At 41.3% G+C, this 13904-nt stretch overlaps 1 protein-coding gene across 1 annotated transcript; it reads right to left on the bottom strand.

Annotated features, from left to right (window-relative positions):
* Window positions 1-7548: 7548 nt before the first annotated feature.
* On the bottom strand, window positions 7549-10432 carry LOC145391202 (uncharacterized). Its single transcript, XM_080265878.1, has 2 exons — window positions 10356-10432; window positions 7549-8187 (listed from the first exon to the last, which is right to left on the bottom strand). The coding sequence occupies exons 1-2, from the start codon at window positions 10420-10422 to the stop codon at window positions 7931-7933; spliced, it is 324 nt and encodes a 107-aa protein (XP_080122004.1). The 5' UTR covers window positions 10423-10432; the 3' UTR covers window positions 7549-7930.
* Window positions 10433-13904: the final 3472 nt, after the last annotated feature.

Genomic DNA, 13904 nt, shown 5'->3' on the forward strand with positions numbered 1-13904 from the left:
TGAAGCCATTCCACTTAGAAATATCTCAGCAAAGAACGTGGTTAAGGAAATGCTAAGGTTCTTCACAAAGTATGGTCTGCCCAAGGAGGTACAGTCAGACCGGGGAAGTAATTTCATGTCAAATGTTTTCAAGCAGTCTCTGAAAGAGTTGGGCATCACCCAGATCACGTCTTCAGCTTACCATCCCCAGACTCAAGGAGCGTTGGAGAGATATCATCAAACACTCAAATCGATGCTCAAGAAATACTGTTTGGAACATCAGAAAGACTGGGATAAAGGTCTTCCATTCGTTGTTTTTGCTGCAAGAGAATCTCCAAATGAATCACTGGGCTTCTCACCTTTTGAACTACTGTTTGGCCATGAAGTAAGAGGACCCCTTAAGCTACTCAAGGAATGCTGGCTGTCGGAGGAAGATGACGTCAACCTGCTGGAGTATGTGATGAAGTTCAAAGAACGGCTGTCCACTGCTTTACAGCTGGCGAGAGAGAATTTAGGAGCTGCTCAGGAGAAGATGAAGACTTGGTATGATAAGAAGTCCAAGTTACGCCACTTTCAGCCAGGAGATCAGGTTTTGATTCTGCTATCAGTGCATGGGCAACCTCTTCAAGCCAAGTTTAGTGGTCCTTATTTCGTGGAGAAGAAACTCAGTGATGTCAACTATGTCATCGCCACACCAGATCGTAGAAAGAACAAGCAACTTTGTCACATCAGCATGCTTAAGTTATATCACAGGCGGGACGAAAATAATCCAGTCTGCACTGTAGCTGTTCCATCCGAGTCTGCAAGTGAAGCTCTCCCATGCAGTATGAGCCTGAGTGATAGTTTGGGGAAAAATCCTGATATCATGAATGATCTCCAGACTAAGCTTTCTCATCTACCTCCCGAGGAAAGGCAGGAGTTTTCGGCATTACTGCAGGAGTACCCGCGAGTGTTCCGTGCTACTCCAGGAAGAACCACTGTGTTGATGCATGATGTCGATGTTGGAGACGCAAAGCCAATTAAACTGCCTCCTTACCGTGTGAACCCAGCGAAAGTTCCTCTCACCCAGAAGGAGCTTGGCTACCTGTTGGACCACAAGATGATTCAGCCCTGTCAGAGCGAGTGTTCTCCTGTCACTCTAGTCCCTAAGCCAGGTGGGTCACAGCGGCTTTGCATTGACTACAGACGTGTTAATCAGATAACCAAAACATACGCTTACCCTCTCCCTCGTGTGGAAGATTGCATAGACAAGATCGGAATGGCTAGGTACATAAGTAAGTTTGATTTGTTAAAGGGATACTGGCAAGTACCTATGACTGAACGTGCTAGGGAGATCTCATGTTTTGTAACACTAGGAAAGACTTTTGCATGTTCTGTAATGTCATATGGTATGAAGAATGCACCAGCCACATTTCAGAAGCTCATGAATGTTGTAACAGAGGGTTTGGCAGGGTGTGTTGTTTATACTGATGATGTATTAATCTTCAGTGACAACTGGAAAGATCACCTATGCCATGTCAGTAAATTTCTTGAGCGTTTGGTTCATGCTAATCTTGTAGCTAATTTATCAAAGTGTGAGTTTGGTCAAGCTAAAGTTCAGTACCTTGGGTACGTAATTGGTGATGGACATGTTGCACCACCAGGAGCTAAGGTTCAAGTTATAAGTGAGCTTCCCAGACCTAAAAGTAGGAAAGAGCTACAAAGATTTTTGGGAATGGTAGGTTATTACAGGAGATTTGTTCTTAACTTTTCAATTCTTGTATCACCACTTACAGACCTACTGAAAAAGGGAGTTGAATTTGTATGGACCGATAACTGTGAATCCTCTTTCAACAAACTTAAAGCTATCCTATTAAGTCAGCCAGTGCTCGCTACTCCAAATTTTGCTAAGCCTTTTAAGATGGCTGTTGATGCAAGTGATACAGGAGCTGGGGCTGTTTTGCTGCAAGAGGGTGATCAGGGTATTGAACATCCTGTATCTTATTACAGTAAGAAGTTCACTCCACCTCAAAAGAACTACTCAACAATTGAGAAAGAGCTTTTGGCCTTGATTTTGGGTTTACAGCATTTTTCATTTTATTTGTGTTCTGGTTTTGACCCCATAGTCATTTATACCGATCATAACCCACTGAAATTCCTTAGTAAGTTTAAAGATAAAAATCAGAGATTGACAAGATGGAGTCTATTTCTTCAGGAATATTCATTAGACATACAACATGTCAAGGGAAAGAAAATGTTATTGCAGATTGCTTATCTAGACTTTAGACAGATTGTTTTAGAGTAATAAGAAATTTCCTTTGTAAATTTCTTTTTCTTTGTGGGGAGGTGTTACATAGCCTATGATTTCATCATCCTTTGTGTAATTTTAACGCACAGTTGCTGCATGTTTGATCACGAGCGTGTTCTGCCTCAGTTCCCCCCTTCTACCGTTATAGTAGAGTAAGTCGTCCTTTCTGTTGTTCAGAGCGGGATTGTCAACTCTTTGTCCCCATGGCTTCACTTGCGCCTCCTTCTTACAAGTTGTATCAAGCTCTGCTGGCCCCTATATAATGAGCTCAGTCTCTGCATTATGGCCACTTAGATCTACTCCTCATTTTGTTCACATCTCTGTCCTCCCCTGTACAGTTATTATTGTGAGTACTCAGGAAGTCTCCAACCATCTAGCAGCTGTGTAATTTGAGTATAAGTGATATTGCATTTTGTTCTTGTACTGTGTAGCATAGGGTGTTGATTCTTAGGCCTAGTAAGGTTTTTGTGATTAGTGTAAGGTTTTATGTCAGTCATTTTTGATAATATTTTGTATCTGTAATAATTTATCTTGCATTAACTGAGCATTACCCAGTGTATTTTCATTTTATCAGGGCTGACTTAGATAAATTTACTCTTGCTAATTTCGTGTTAATAGAGGCTATTGCAGTTAACCATATGGTTAACCTGTTTTTTGCCATTGCATTGTCCTTATGAGTCCTGAATGTTTTGTTGTTAGTTTGAGCATTAAACTTTAACTTGTAATTCTACCTAACTCTTTGTTTTGAACCTGGAACTTTACGGGACAGTAGTGATTTTTAGTATTCTCACTTAAAGTGTACATTATCTTTCTCTGTTCCGTAACAATATATATATATATATATATATATATATATATATATATATATATATATATATATATATATATATATATACAGTAAAAGCTTGATATAATGAACGTGGGATAAAACGGAAGCTTGAGAAAACAGAACGATTTTTTTCCGTAAAGTATTCATAATATTCCGGAAGTTTTCCGTTCTGTCGCGAGGTGTCCGGTTTCCATAACAGAAACAAGCCAGTTTGTCCGTGGCTGTGGAAAAATCGTGATGCACCGGAACATTTCCGGTCGATCACGAGGCGTGGGGCTTTGTCACAGGCCGCAGCAACAAGCTGCTTTGTCCCGGGCCGGGTGAGGCCACTCACCTCACCGCAGTCTACCAGGAACCCTCGCCCAGTTCAAATCTTCTCTCCAAGTGTGTGTGATTACCTTGGCATTACAAACTTTATTGTGCCTTTTCTGTAGAAAATAAGCAAACCAATCATTCGCCATGCCTAAAGTGCAGGAAAAAAGGAGAGGATGAAGCTTTCTCTGTGCCAGAAATTAGAAATAATCTCGACACATGTCTTGGGGGCTGTGTCAGGCATAATTCTACGAACAAGTCATAACCCCCCCATTTGGAGGTGAGTTTTTTACTGTCTTTATTATTATTATTATTATTATTATTATTATTATCATTATTATTATTGTGGGTTCTGACTGCTGTGTGTGTATCATTACGACTACCATAGGCAGCATGTGTGTGTGTGTGCCACAAGAAGCTATTTAGTAGCAACTGTGTATAGGCTTCAGGTCACGAGTTAGGGAAGAAATATGTGAAAAATCGCATTTTCCGGAAAATTCCGTTCCATCTATGGTTTTGGAACGGAAGCTTAAAAAAGCAGAACATTTGATAAAACGGAATAGGGGTTGGCTGAATTATTCCGTTATATCAAGCTTTTATTATTTATCTATCTATCTAAATATTTATCTGTCTATATATATATATATATATATATATATATATATATATATATATATATATATATATATATATATATATATATATACTGTATTTATCTAGCTTATGGATAGTATTGTGGCACTGAAGATTCTGTAACACCTCTCCCTTAGCGATTAATTTTACATAATAACTCAGAATGTGTTCATGTAATAATGATTTGAAAAATATTGAAGGGAAATGCAACCTCGTCCGACTATGGTTACGAATGTTATTATTTATCCTTGCTTTCATTTACTCTTCACTACTTCATTTAATCTATTATTTTGTTATAAATTTTTATCACCCACCTTCAGAAGGCGGAGTGATAGTGGTTTTGCCTGCCTCTGTGTGTGTGTGTGTGTGTGTGTGTTCCCATTATATCTCACCATGAAACCTTCAGCGTATCAAGATATGGCAAAAATCTTGGACGAGTTCGAAAATGGGCATTCGCGGTCAAGGTCAAGGTCGCCAAAATGGCTGACTGACGTCACCTAGTTTTCATCACTCGCCTTTAGCACTGTTATATCTCATGAATGGCTTGACCTGTCAACATGAAACCCTCAGGGTATCAAGATTTGGCCTAATTCGTGGACTTAGCCAACAGCATATTCTGGCGGGCGATTAACATTGGGCTCCCCAATGCTTTTCTTTCTTTTTTCATTGTTTATTTGGTTTTTTATAAAATTCTTCATAATTTTGTACTTAATTTTTAGTCATTTTTTTCTCTTGGCATTTTATTTGCCATAGTCTGTTTAATTTTCTTTATTTACGTATCTACTTTATTAATTTATTTTTTTCTTGCCTTGGTGGATCCGAAAGCCTGTATCCAACAAAACGACTTACCCTTCCAACCGCAGTTTAGGAACTCTCCTTGATGAATTGTGGATGACGATGGCAGCTGTTATCTCGAGCCAAGGTGCCTACGATATCCAACCAGCTACATCACGAGGCGCCGCTCACCACCTCAGGGGCCAACAATGCCACCATCAAGGAACTCCAGTACAACGCAAGGGTCTCCCAGTATTGGCAGTGTGAGTGGGGCTAGGGGGGTCGTCGTGCGGCATCTCCCTTGTCCGAGCCCACGACAACACCGAGAGCTACTACTACTCCCACGGGCGTGGTATTGGCAGTGTGAGTCATGCCAAAGGTCGTCGTGCGGCATCTCTCTTGTCCCAGCCCACGACAACAAAAAGAACAAATATTACAACTCAAGGATATGCCCCCAGACATGGGATTGGAGGTGTAACTCAGGCTAGAGGTTGATGGCAGATTAGCTGCTACAACACGGGTGACGTACGTTTTAGCTTATTGTTCTAACTTTAATGAAACCGTATGGAGATGCAAGACAAATTTTAAAAGACACATCCGGGCTCAGTAGGTTAAACTATCAGAACGTTATCAGTAAAATTTCTACACTTTATCAGTTAGTCTCATACACGTCATCAACTCGTCATCAGAAAGGTTTATACAGGGAAAAACACGTCACCAACAAGGCTTATATGTCACCAACACGTCACTAGGAAGATTTGAAAGCTTGAAGTATTTCCTATATTTAATTCCTATGTATAAAATAAAACAGTGCTTCTGTCATTAATAAAGCATGCTCGTTTACACTTATTTATTAAAACATTAAATACTTTCTCTGAGGCCTGGTGTGGTGGTTTGGTGTAATGGTATGATGTGAATACACTGTGAATCAATGCACTCCAATAGCTAATAAGAGTGAATTGTTGCACTTCAGTAGCTAAGATGACTTCCTGCCTTCGTTACTCATGTGCATCTAACTGTCTTTACACAGGTGTCTTAGTCACCCCTGTGTAGTTATTTCGTCTCATCAACTTCCCTCCTCTCCCTGACTCCCTTCAACCTCTCTCTCTCTCTCTGCCGCAGTGTTGTATCTTTATCTCTTTACTCTCGCTGCTTCAGTGGGGTATGCGGCCGTGTGATGTGTCCAGCTCAGGGAAAATGGACGCTCCTGCCTTGTATAGTCCCGCGTCACCCTTGTGCATGGTGTAGCACCCGTTAGCCCACCAAAAAGGTAGTAGCTGCATGGTTACCATCGTATAGGAAGGTACTACCATGGCAGTGACGTGGTAGCTGGCCTTGCACAACACTCCAAGGTGGGGAAATTAGCCACATTTACCAAATAGTCAAAGTCTGGGCTGACACTACTACTCATACAAATCTTCTATACACAGCCCATCCTCTTGGGGGTATGGCTCCTCCATATTACCTGCACCTCGCCGTGTGGAAGGACCCTGTTCCAACACTGGCCAGGCGATGTCTGCCACAGGAAGGTGTTGCTTGTTTGTGGACGATGGGTCTGCTAGGCCACACAACAGCATCAACATTTAAACACCACTAGCACTACTACTGAGAGGGGGAATGAGAGAGGGAGGGGGGGAGGGGGGAAGGGAGGAGTGGTGTAATATAAGAGAAGTAAAAAGAAAATAGGAAAACTCTCATTCAGTAAGATCTGCAAAAACTAGTCCCCCACCCGTCTCTCTCTCTCTCTCTCTCTCTCTCTCTCTCTCTTTCAAGAACGGCATAGGCGACCTCGTAACGTTTACTCTTTGGCTAATAATTTTACCTACTCCATTTTAATATTCCCTCGTATGTTATGTATATCTTTTAAATTCCTTCATAATTTGCGTTAGGTATAGAAGACAACTGGAGTGTAATGCATGTAATAAGTCGCTAAGGAAGACGTGCTAAGGAATATCCCCTTAAAATACAGTTCTTCTTCTTCTCTTCCTTCTCCTCCTCCTCCTCCTTCCTCATCATTATCATCATTATCACCATCAACACCACCATCATTATCACCACCACCATTCTTCTCCTCCTCCTCCTCATCATCATCATCATCATCATCATCCTCACCATCCTTGCCATGATGATGATCATCATCATCATCATGTTTCCAGTATGTCAAATAGGGAACTATCACCCTCAGTCAGTCGTTCCCTCTTCGTGTGACCTCCAACCTTTTGAACTCTGTAGCAGACAGCCTGAAAGGAGCAAAGTTTCAGTTGCTGTCTGGATTTCTCTGTGTATAATACCAGTCAGTAATACCCACAGAACCACACACCACCACACATGATAATAGCACACCAGTCAGTAATACCCACACCACACCACACCACACCACTAGACAGGGTAATACCACACCAATCACTAATACCCACACCACACCAAACCACTACACAGGATAATACCACACCAGTCAGTAGTACCCACACCACACCACACCACACCACGACACAGGCTAATACCACACTATTCAGTAATAGCCACACCACACCACACCACACCACGACACAGGTTAATACTACACCAGTCAGTAATAGCCACACCACACCACACAGGATATAGTATTTCACTTTCTAATAATATATTTGGCCAGAGAGAGAGAGAGGCATTACCTTTTTTTTTCTTTAAATGTAATCCATACTACATCCAAGAGATTTTATTAAGCACAGGAGAGAATTTTGGAACGTGGAGAGGGAGATATAACCTTCAATAACCCCTTCAAAATGCTAGTCACGAAGAAGTGCTATTGGAGGGATGTAGAGCCGTAGCACTGTCTTTTTTTTTCTGCCACTGAGCTACGTGAAACAAGCTGCAAAAGGACGAAAATCTGGGCCAGGCTAAAGTGAAAGGACAATATTTGTCATTGTTTTTGTTGTTGATGGTTTCTTGTTATTGTTTTTGTTGTTGCTGACTTCTTGTTATTGTTTTTGCAATTTGCTGTTATTTTTGTAGTTGTTCTGGTAGTGTTCTTGTTCTTGTCTTTGTTTTGTTTACTTGTCATTCTTGTCGTTTTGTTATTGTTTTTGTTGTTGTTCTTCTTCCTGTTGTTGTGGATAATGGAGCCGAGTTCTTGCTTACGACTGCCATACTGCGCCACGACCACTGAGGGCTTCACGACGACCTCTAGCACCAGTCACACTGCCGATGCTGGGGTAACCTCGAGTCGTACTGGTCGTCTTCGGTGTCGTCGTGGTCGTGGTGGGCTCCCCGGAAGACCTCTTCCTCCTGACGGGGCAGGGGTGGTGATTGGAAGGCCTGTTAGAGCAGTAACACTTGCCGTTTGAACCCCTGAAGCAGCAGAGCCCAGAGTCACATCGGCCCTTGCTCTGACCTGGTGTAGGTTAGCAAGCGAAAATATAGTACAGTGTAGTAGTGATAATAGTAATAATAGTAGTAATAATGATAATAGTATTGATAATGATAATAGTTGTAGTGATGATAAGAACAGTAGCTGTGATAAAAGTAGTAGTGATAATAATAGTATTAGTCATAATAGTAATAGCAGGAGTGATAGTGACAATGATAATAATTATAATGGTAATAATAATAACGATAGTATTGTTACTGATAATAATAATGGTAGTAGTAAAAATAGTAATAATAATGATGATAACAGTAATAATAAAAAATCTTCATTTAAGACGGACCCCCACAATGTTGTAAAGAATATATAGATATGCACTAATGAGTATGGCAGTTTCATATATAGCGCCATACACTTGGACTCTTACACTATCTTTAAGAGGTGAAGCTGATCCAGCAGGTAGTTTCCAAGATACAACTATTTACAGATTAGTTTCCTTGTATGGGTATAGCTCGTGAAACACTTACATTGTGGCAATTTCATTTATAAGCACATAAACCAGGACTCATTCTCTGTCTTTCTGCAAGACTTGAAGAGAATCCAGCGAGAAGTTTCCAAAATATAACACAAGACAGATTTTTCCACATATGGTCGTAACCCGTAAAGTACAAACAAAATGGCAATTTCATCTATACGGTCATCAACTACAACACATACTCTAGCTTTCTGTATGATATGAAGCCAATCCACCTAGTAGTTTACGAGCTACAGGCACGGACGGAAAGACGCACAGACAAACAGACGGTAGGACAGAGGCGATTCCCTTATTCCAACCCTATGGAATAATGGTGGGGATAATAATACTGATAGTGATAATAAGAATAATGATAATAGCAGCAGTAATGATATTGATGATAATACTTATTATTGAAATAATAATAATAAAGTAAAAAACAACACCGCGAAACAAATAAATATACGGAGGGAAGAAAAATGACAAAAAAAAAAAAACAGGGAAATAAATGTGTGTGTGTGTGTGTGTGTGTGTGTGTGTGTGTGTGTGTGTGTGTGTGTGTGTGTGTGTGTGTGTGTGTGTGTGTGTGTGTGTGTGTGTGTGTGTGTGTGTGTGTGTGGATAAATGCATGAAAACAAGCAATATTTTACATAACGTATATTATTATTCTTAGTGGCATGAAAGGTTTCATAACCGTTCTTCCTTAGCGATTTATAATCATCATCATCAAATAATAATAATAATAATAATAATAATAATAATAATAATAATAAAAGTAATAATAACAAAAATTTAAATAACCAATCCATCCCTCATCTAATCCTATGTTGCCCCATGACAGGCGTAGGAGCCGGGGCTCGGCAAGTTGGTCCTGACATTTCAGATGAGAGTGACCAGCCTCACTCCTCCCTGAGTGGCACTACACGAACAATAAACCCCAATCATCCCTTGGATATAAACCTACACAGGCTCAATCCGATTGGAGCACCTTAATAACCCACTAAACCACCAGGCGCCATAATTTGGCTATATGATTACCACCCAGCGTAGTAAATGGTTTACTGTTGTAAAGGAAACCATTTGGCTTGTCGCTCAGTGTAGAGTCACCCATAGGCAGAAGGAAGAGAAAAAAGTGAAGGAAACACAGACAGAAGAGGAGTGTAAAGTCGCCCGCAGGCAGAAGAGAGAGGAAAGAATGAAGGAAAGAAAGACAGAAGAGGAAGGAAGGAAGGAAGAGAAGAAAGGTAAGACACCCAAAGCAGCACAACATCGAGTGAGACTAATAATAATAATAATAATAATAATAATAACAAAAATAATCAGTCATAATAATAATAATAATAATAATAATAATAATTATTATTATTATTATTATTATTATTATTATATTTTGGCATAAATTATACCTGCGGTATTGAGTGCCATTTATAATGTGTAATATCAAAACAGTTTGCACTAATACAAGAGCATATCCGTGTGTAATGATCAGAATAAACCACTGAGGAAAATGTGTAACGAAATCTCAGTGTAAAATTCCATATGGACATACGGTCCTATGCATCTGTAAGACACGTGAGGATACCGATGTGCGGACAGAATAAATCGCTAGTGAAGAGGTATAACGATATTTCAAAAGGCACTTCACATCACGACTCTCAAAAAACTTCATAACTTACTGTACCTGAACTCAAATCAGGAAGAACAACCAGTAAAATGCAGATCAGAGCGAAAGGAGCCGTGGCGTTCATCCTTCCTTGGTGTCAGGGTCCACACTGAGCTGCCACACCCGCCCTCCTGCCTTATATGCCCCGTACCTTTCCTTGTATTTACCCTGGAGTTGTTACCTGGCTCGCCCTTGTCTAACCCTACCAGTTTTTGGGTGAGATCAGTTTTACCCAATCACATTTCTGAGATTAACTTGTAGCTTATGCATCTAGGAATTGGAGGCTCTGATGTACTACTATCTATCTATCTGTCTATCTATCTTTATCTTTCTATCTACCATCACCAATTCTGAACAAAGGCCTCCCCCAACCTTCTCCCCGAATTCCTTGACTGAGTCAATCTTTGCCCCATTTTGCCTGCCAACTTCTCTATCTCAGTTCTCACCACCACCGATCTGACCTTTTTTGCTACGCTTACAATCTCTTGGTGTCCACCCAGTCAGACGCTTGTTCCATCGGTTATCCCTTATTCTTTCTATATGGCCTGCCCACCTCCATTTCGGTTCTTTTATAACCCCTATAATTTCTTTGGCTTTAGTATTCTCTCTCTCTCTCTCTCTCTCTCTCTCTCTCTCTCTCTCTCTCTCTCTCTCTCTCTCTCTCTCTCTCTCTCTCGTTTTCTTCTTTTTCTGCTTTGTTGTTCCTCCTTTTTTTCTTCTTCCTTCTCCTCTTCCTCCTCATTCTTTTTTCTCATCTTTCCTCCTGCCCCTCCTCCTCTACTTTCTACCTCTACCTCCCACTCATTTTTCTCCTCCTCCTCTTTTCTTATTTCTCCTCCTCCTCCTCTTCCTCGTCCTCCTCCTTCTCGTCCTCGTCGTCGTCGTCGTCGTCCTCCTCCTCCTCCTCCTCCTCCTCCTCCTGAACATCCACACTGTCCACTGTGCACTATCCGTGTACCCGCATATAGTGTCATGCCGTAGTTGATTATTTGATTACTTTCTCTTTCAGGTTATTCAAACTTGTAGCTTATAGATAAAGTATTATAGAATATAACTTTTCCTTTCCAGTCTTTCCTATGAAATTTCCATGTCAGTTTTTCCATGCTGCATGGTGCTTCTTCTCACTTTTTCCTGGAGCGTTTGGAGACGGGGGAAGCCTTCTTGCTTTATTATCCTTATCCTTCAGTATGTAGAATTAGATCTTGTAGTCATAGTCTGCTCTGTAACAAGCTGCTTCGAAAGGACCATAAGGTCTGTTGCTGTTTGCTGTCCTTTGTATTCATTTGTATATCTCCTCCTCCTCCTCTTTCCCCTCCTCCTGCTCCTCTTGCTCATCCTCCCCCTCCCCAGCCACACACTCAACTGAACCAGTTTTTATATCACTTCCAGGCAGGGCTGTGCGCAGGAATAAAAAAAAAAATCATGTTTATTCACTTTATTTCATTCATTCATTCGTTATTTCATCATTCAGTCCTATGTTGCCCAATGATGAGCGTAGGAGCCCGGGGCTAGGCAAGTTGGTCCTGACATTTAAGATGAGAGTGACCAGCCTCACTCATCGCAGAGTGGCATTACGTCAGCAAAAAACCCCAACCACCGCTTCGATATTATAGAAACTCTTTTTCATTATTTTTCTTTATTGTTTCATTATGAACAGGATTTAATTTAATGAGTGGCGGTCTTAGTATTATTTTCAATTGAATTTTTCATTGTCTCCAAAACGAGGGTTAAACCCTCAAAACTCACCCGTGCTCTCTCTCTCTCTCTCTCTCTCTCTCTCTCTCTCTCTCTCTGCCCAGGATCACTTCTTACTGTTTTGTCCGGATCTCACTATAGGCCTTATGAGAGAAATTTAGTCAAAAAATTGCATGGGATCTTTATTTACCGTCTTGTTTATGTCTCTTTACTCATGATAAATTTCAGATCCTTATAAAGATCATGTCTGTCTGTCTGTCTCTCTATCTGTCTGTCTGTCAGTCTGTCTGTCTGTCTAGATGTCTGTCTGACTATTTATCTGTCTGCCTATCTGTCTCTGTCTCCTGGGTCATTTTAAAAACAGTGCAAACAAATTTTACACAATGCATTCTTTCACTAACTGCGGGAGGTAGGATCTCTCTCTCTCTCTCTCTCTCTCTCTCTCTCTCTCTCTCTCTCTCTCTCTCTCTCTCTCTCTCTCTCTCCAAGAGATATTTGTAAGGAGGAGGACATTTGAACTTCAGGAAATATTGCATTTTTGTGGCCAGAAAAAAAAATAAATAAATGAATGAGTACATAGACAGAGATAAACGGATGGATAGATAGAGTTGGTTAAGTAGAGATAGATATGTAGGTAGGCAGAGATGCATAAATAAATTAGTTAACGGATAGATAGATAAATAGGTAGGTAGATAGATAGATAGATGGATGGACAGACAAACAACCCGTGTTGTTTGTCAGGGGGGAGGAGGTGCGTCTGGCCAATCTACGAGCTTTCTACCATATGCTTCCTATACAACTGGGCCCCTAGATTTGCTGTTTCATGCGGTGAGTGAGTTTGTTTTTCCCTTGACTGTTTTCTTTATTTTTATTTGGCCTAATACACCTCACTGCGGGTGACGGCCATTAAGAAAAAAGAAATTGCAGGACCTCAGTTCGAATCTCGCTGAGGGAAGATAAGCATGCGTCTCTTTTGCGTCCTGGCCTTTCTCCTCTTGACCTCACTCGGGGTTTTGGCGGGAAAGTCAAGATATGGACACACTCCGCCAGGTGATCAGCGGTGATTCGAGATCATACGGCCTCCCTGTCGCCGATTAAATTGCTGTGTTGATGATGGATTCTGTGGTCGCATAAGGTTCGTTATTTTCATATATATTGATTGATTGATTTGGTTATTATTTAGCTGAATTGTTTTATAAGATTGTTTATTGTTTTACCTTCAGTCAAAAACTTAACAAACATTTCACAACCATACTATACTCTTTTCACCCTAACTTGGCCTAAAATTGCCATCTCGCCACTTTGAATGCTGAACTGTAAGGATGGATTATAACTAGAATATGGTGCTAGTCACGAGGAACTGCTATGCAAAGGATGTAGAGCTGTTACGTTTTTTTTATCACTGCACCGTGAAATAATCTGCAAAAGGACGAAAATCTGAGCCAAGTTAAGTGAAAAAAGGTAGTAGTGGTAGTATAGTTAATTTGGTCGACCAGTGCAGTCTGAGATGTGTGGGGCGAGTAGGGTGTGTTTGATTCGCTCCTGCTGATTGGCCGCCGATCGACTTCCTCCAGAGCAGCGATGGCAGCAACACCTGTTCTCTCCACGCCTCCTACACCCGCCTCGGCTTTCGACCCGTTGAGGGGGGCCACCACAGGCAGGGAGCAGTCACCACGAGCCGTTACCATCACGGGGACTGTGAAGTGGTACAATGTGAAGGCGGGGTACGGGTTCATCCGGCGCCAGGACACCGGCGCCGATGTATTCGTGCACCGCCTGGGGATCGTTGCACCTGCTTCACCACGTCTTCAGCGCTCGTTAGGCGAGGGCGAGACGGTGGTGTTCACTCTCCACCAGACACCGAAGGGTCCT

Source organism: Coenobita brevimanus, chromosome 17 (assembly GCF_032717465.1).
Source record: "Coenobita brevimanus isolate Jiangsu-jjx chromosome 17, ASM3271746v2, whole genome shotgun sequence".
Taxonomy (NCBI): Eukaryota; Metazoa; Arthropoda; class Malacostraca; order Decapoda; family Coenobitidae; genus Coenobita; species Coenobita brevimanus.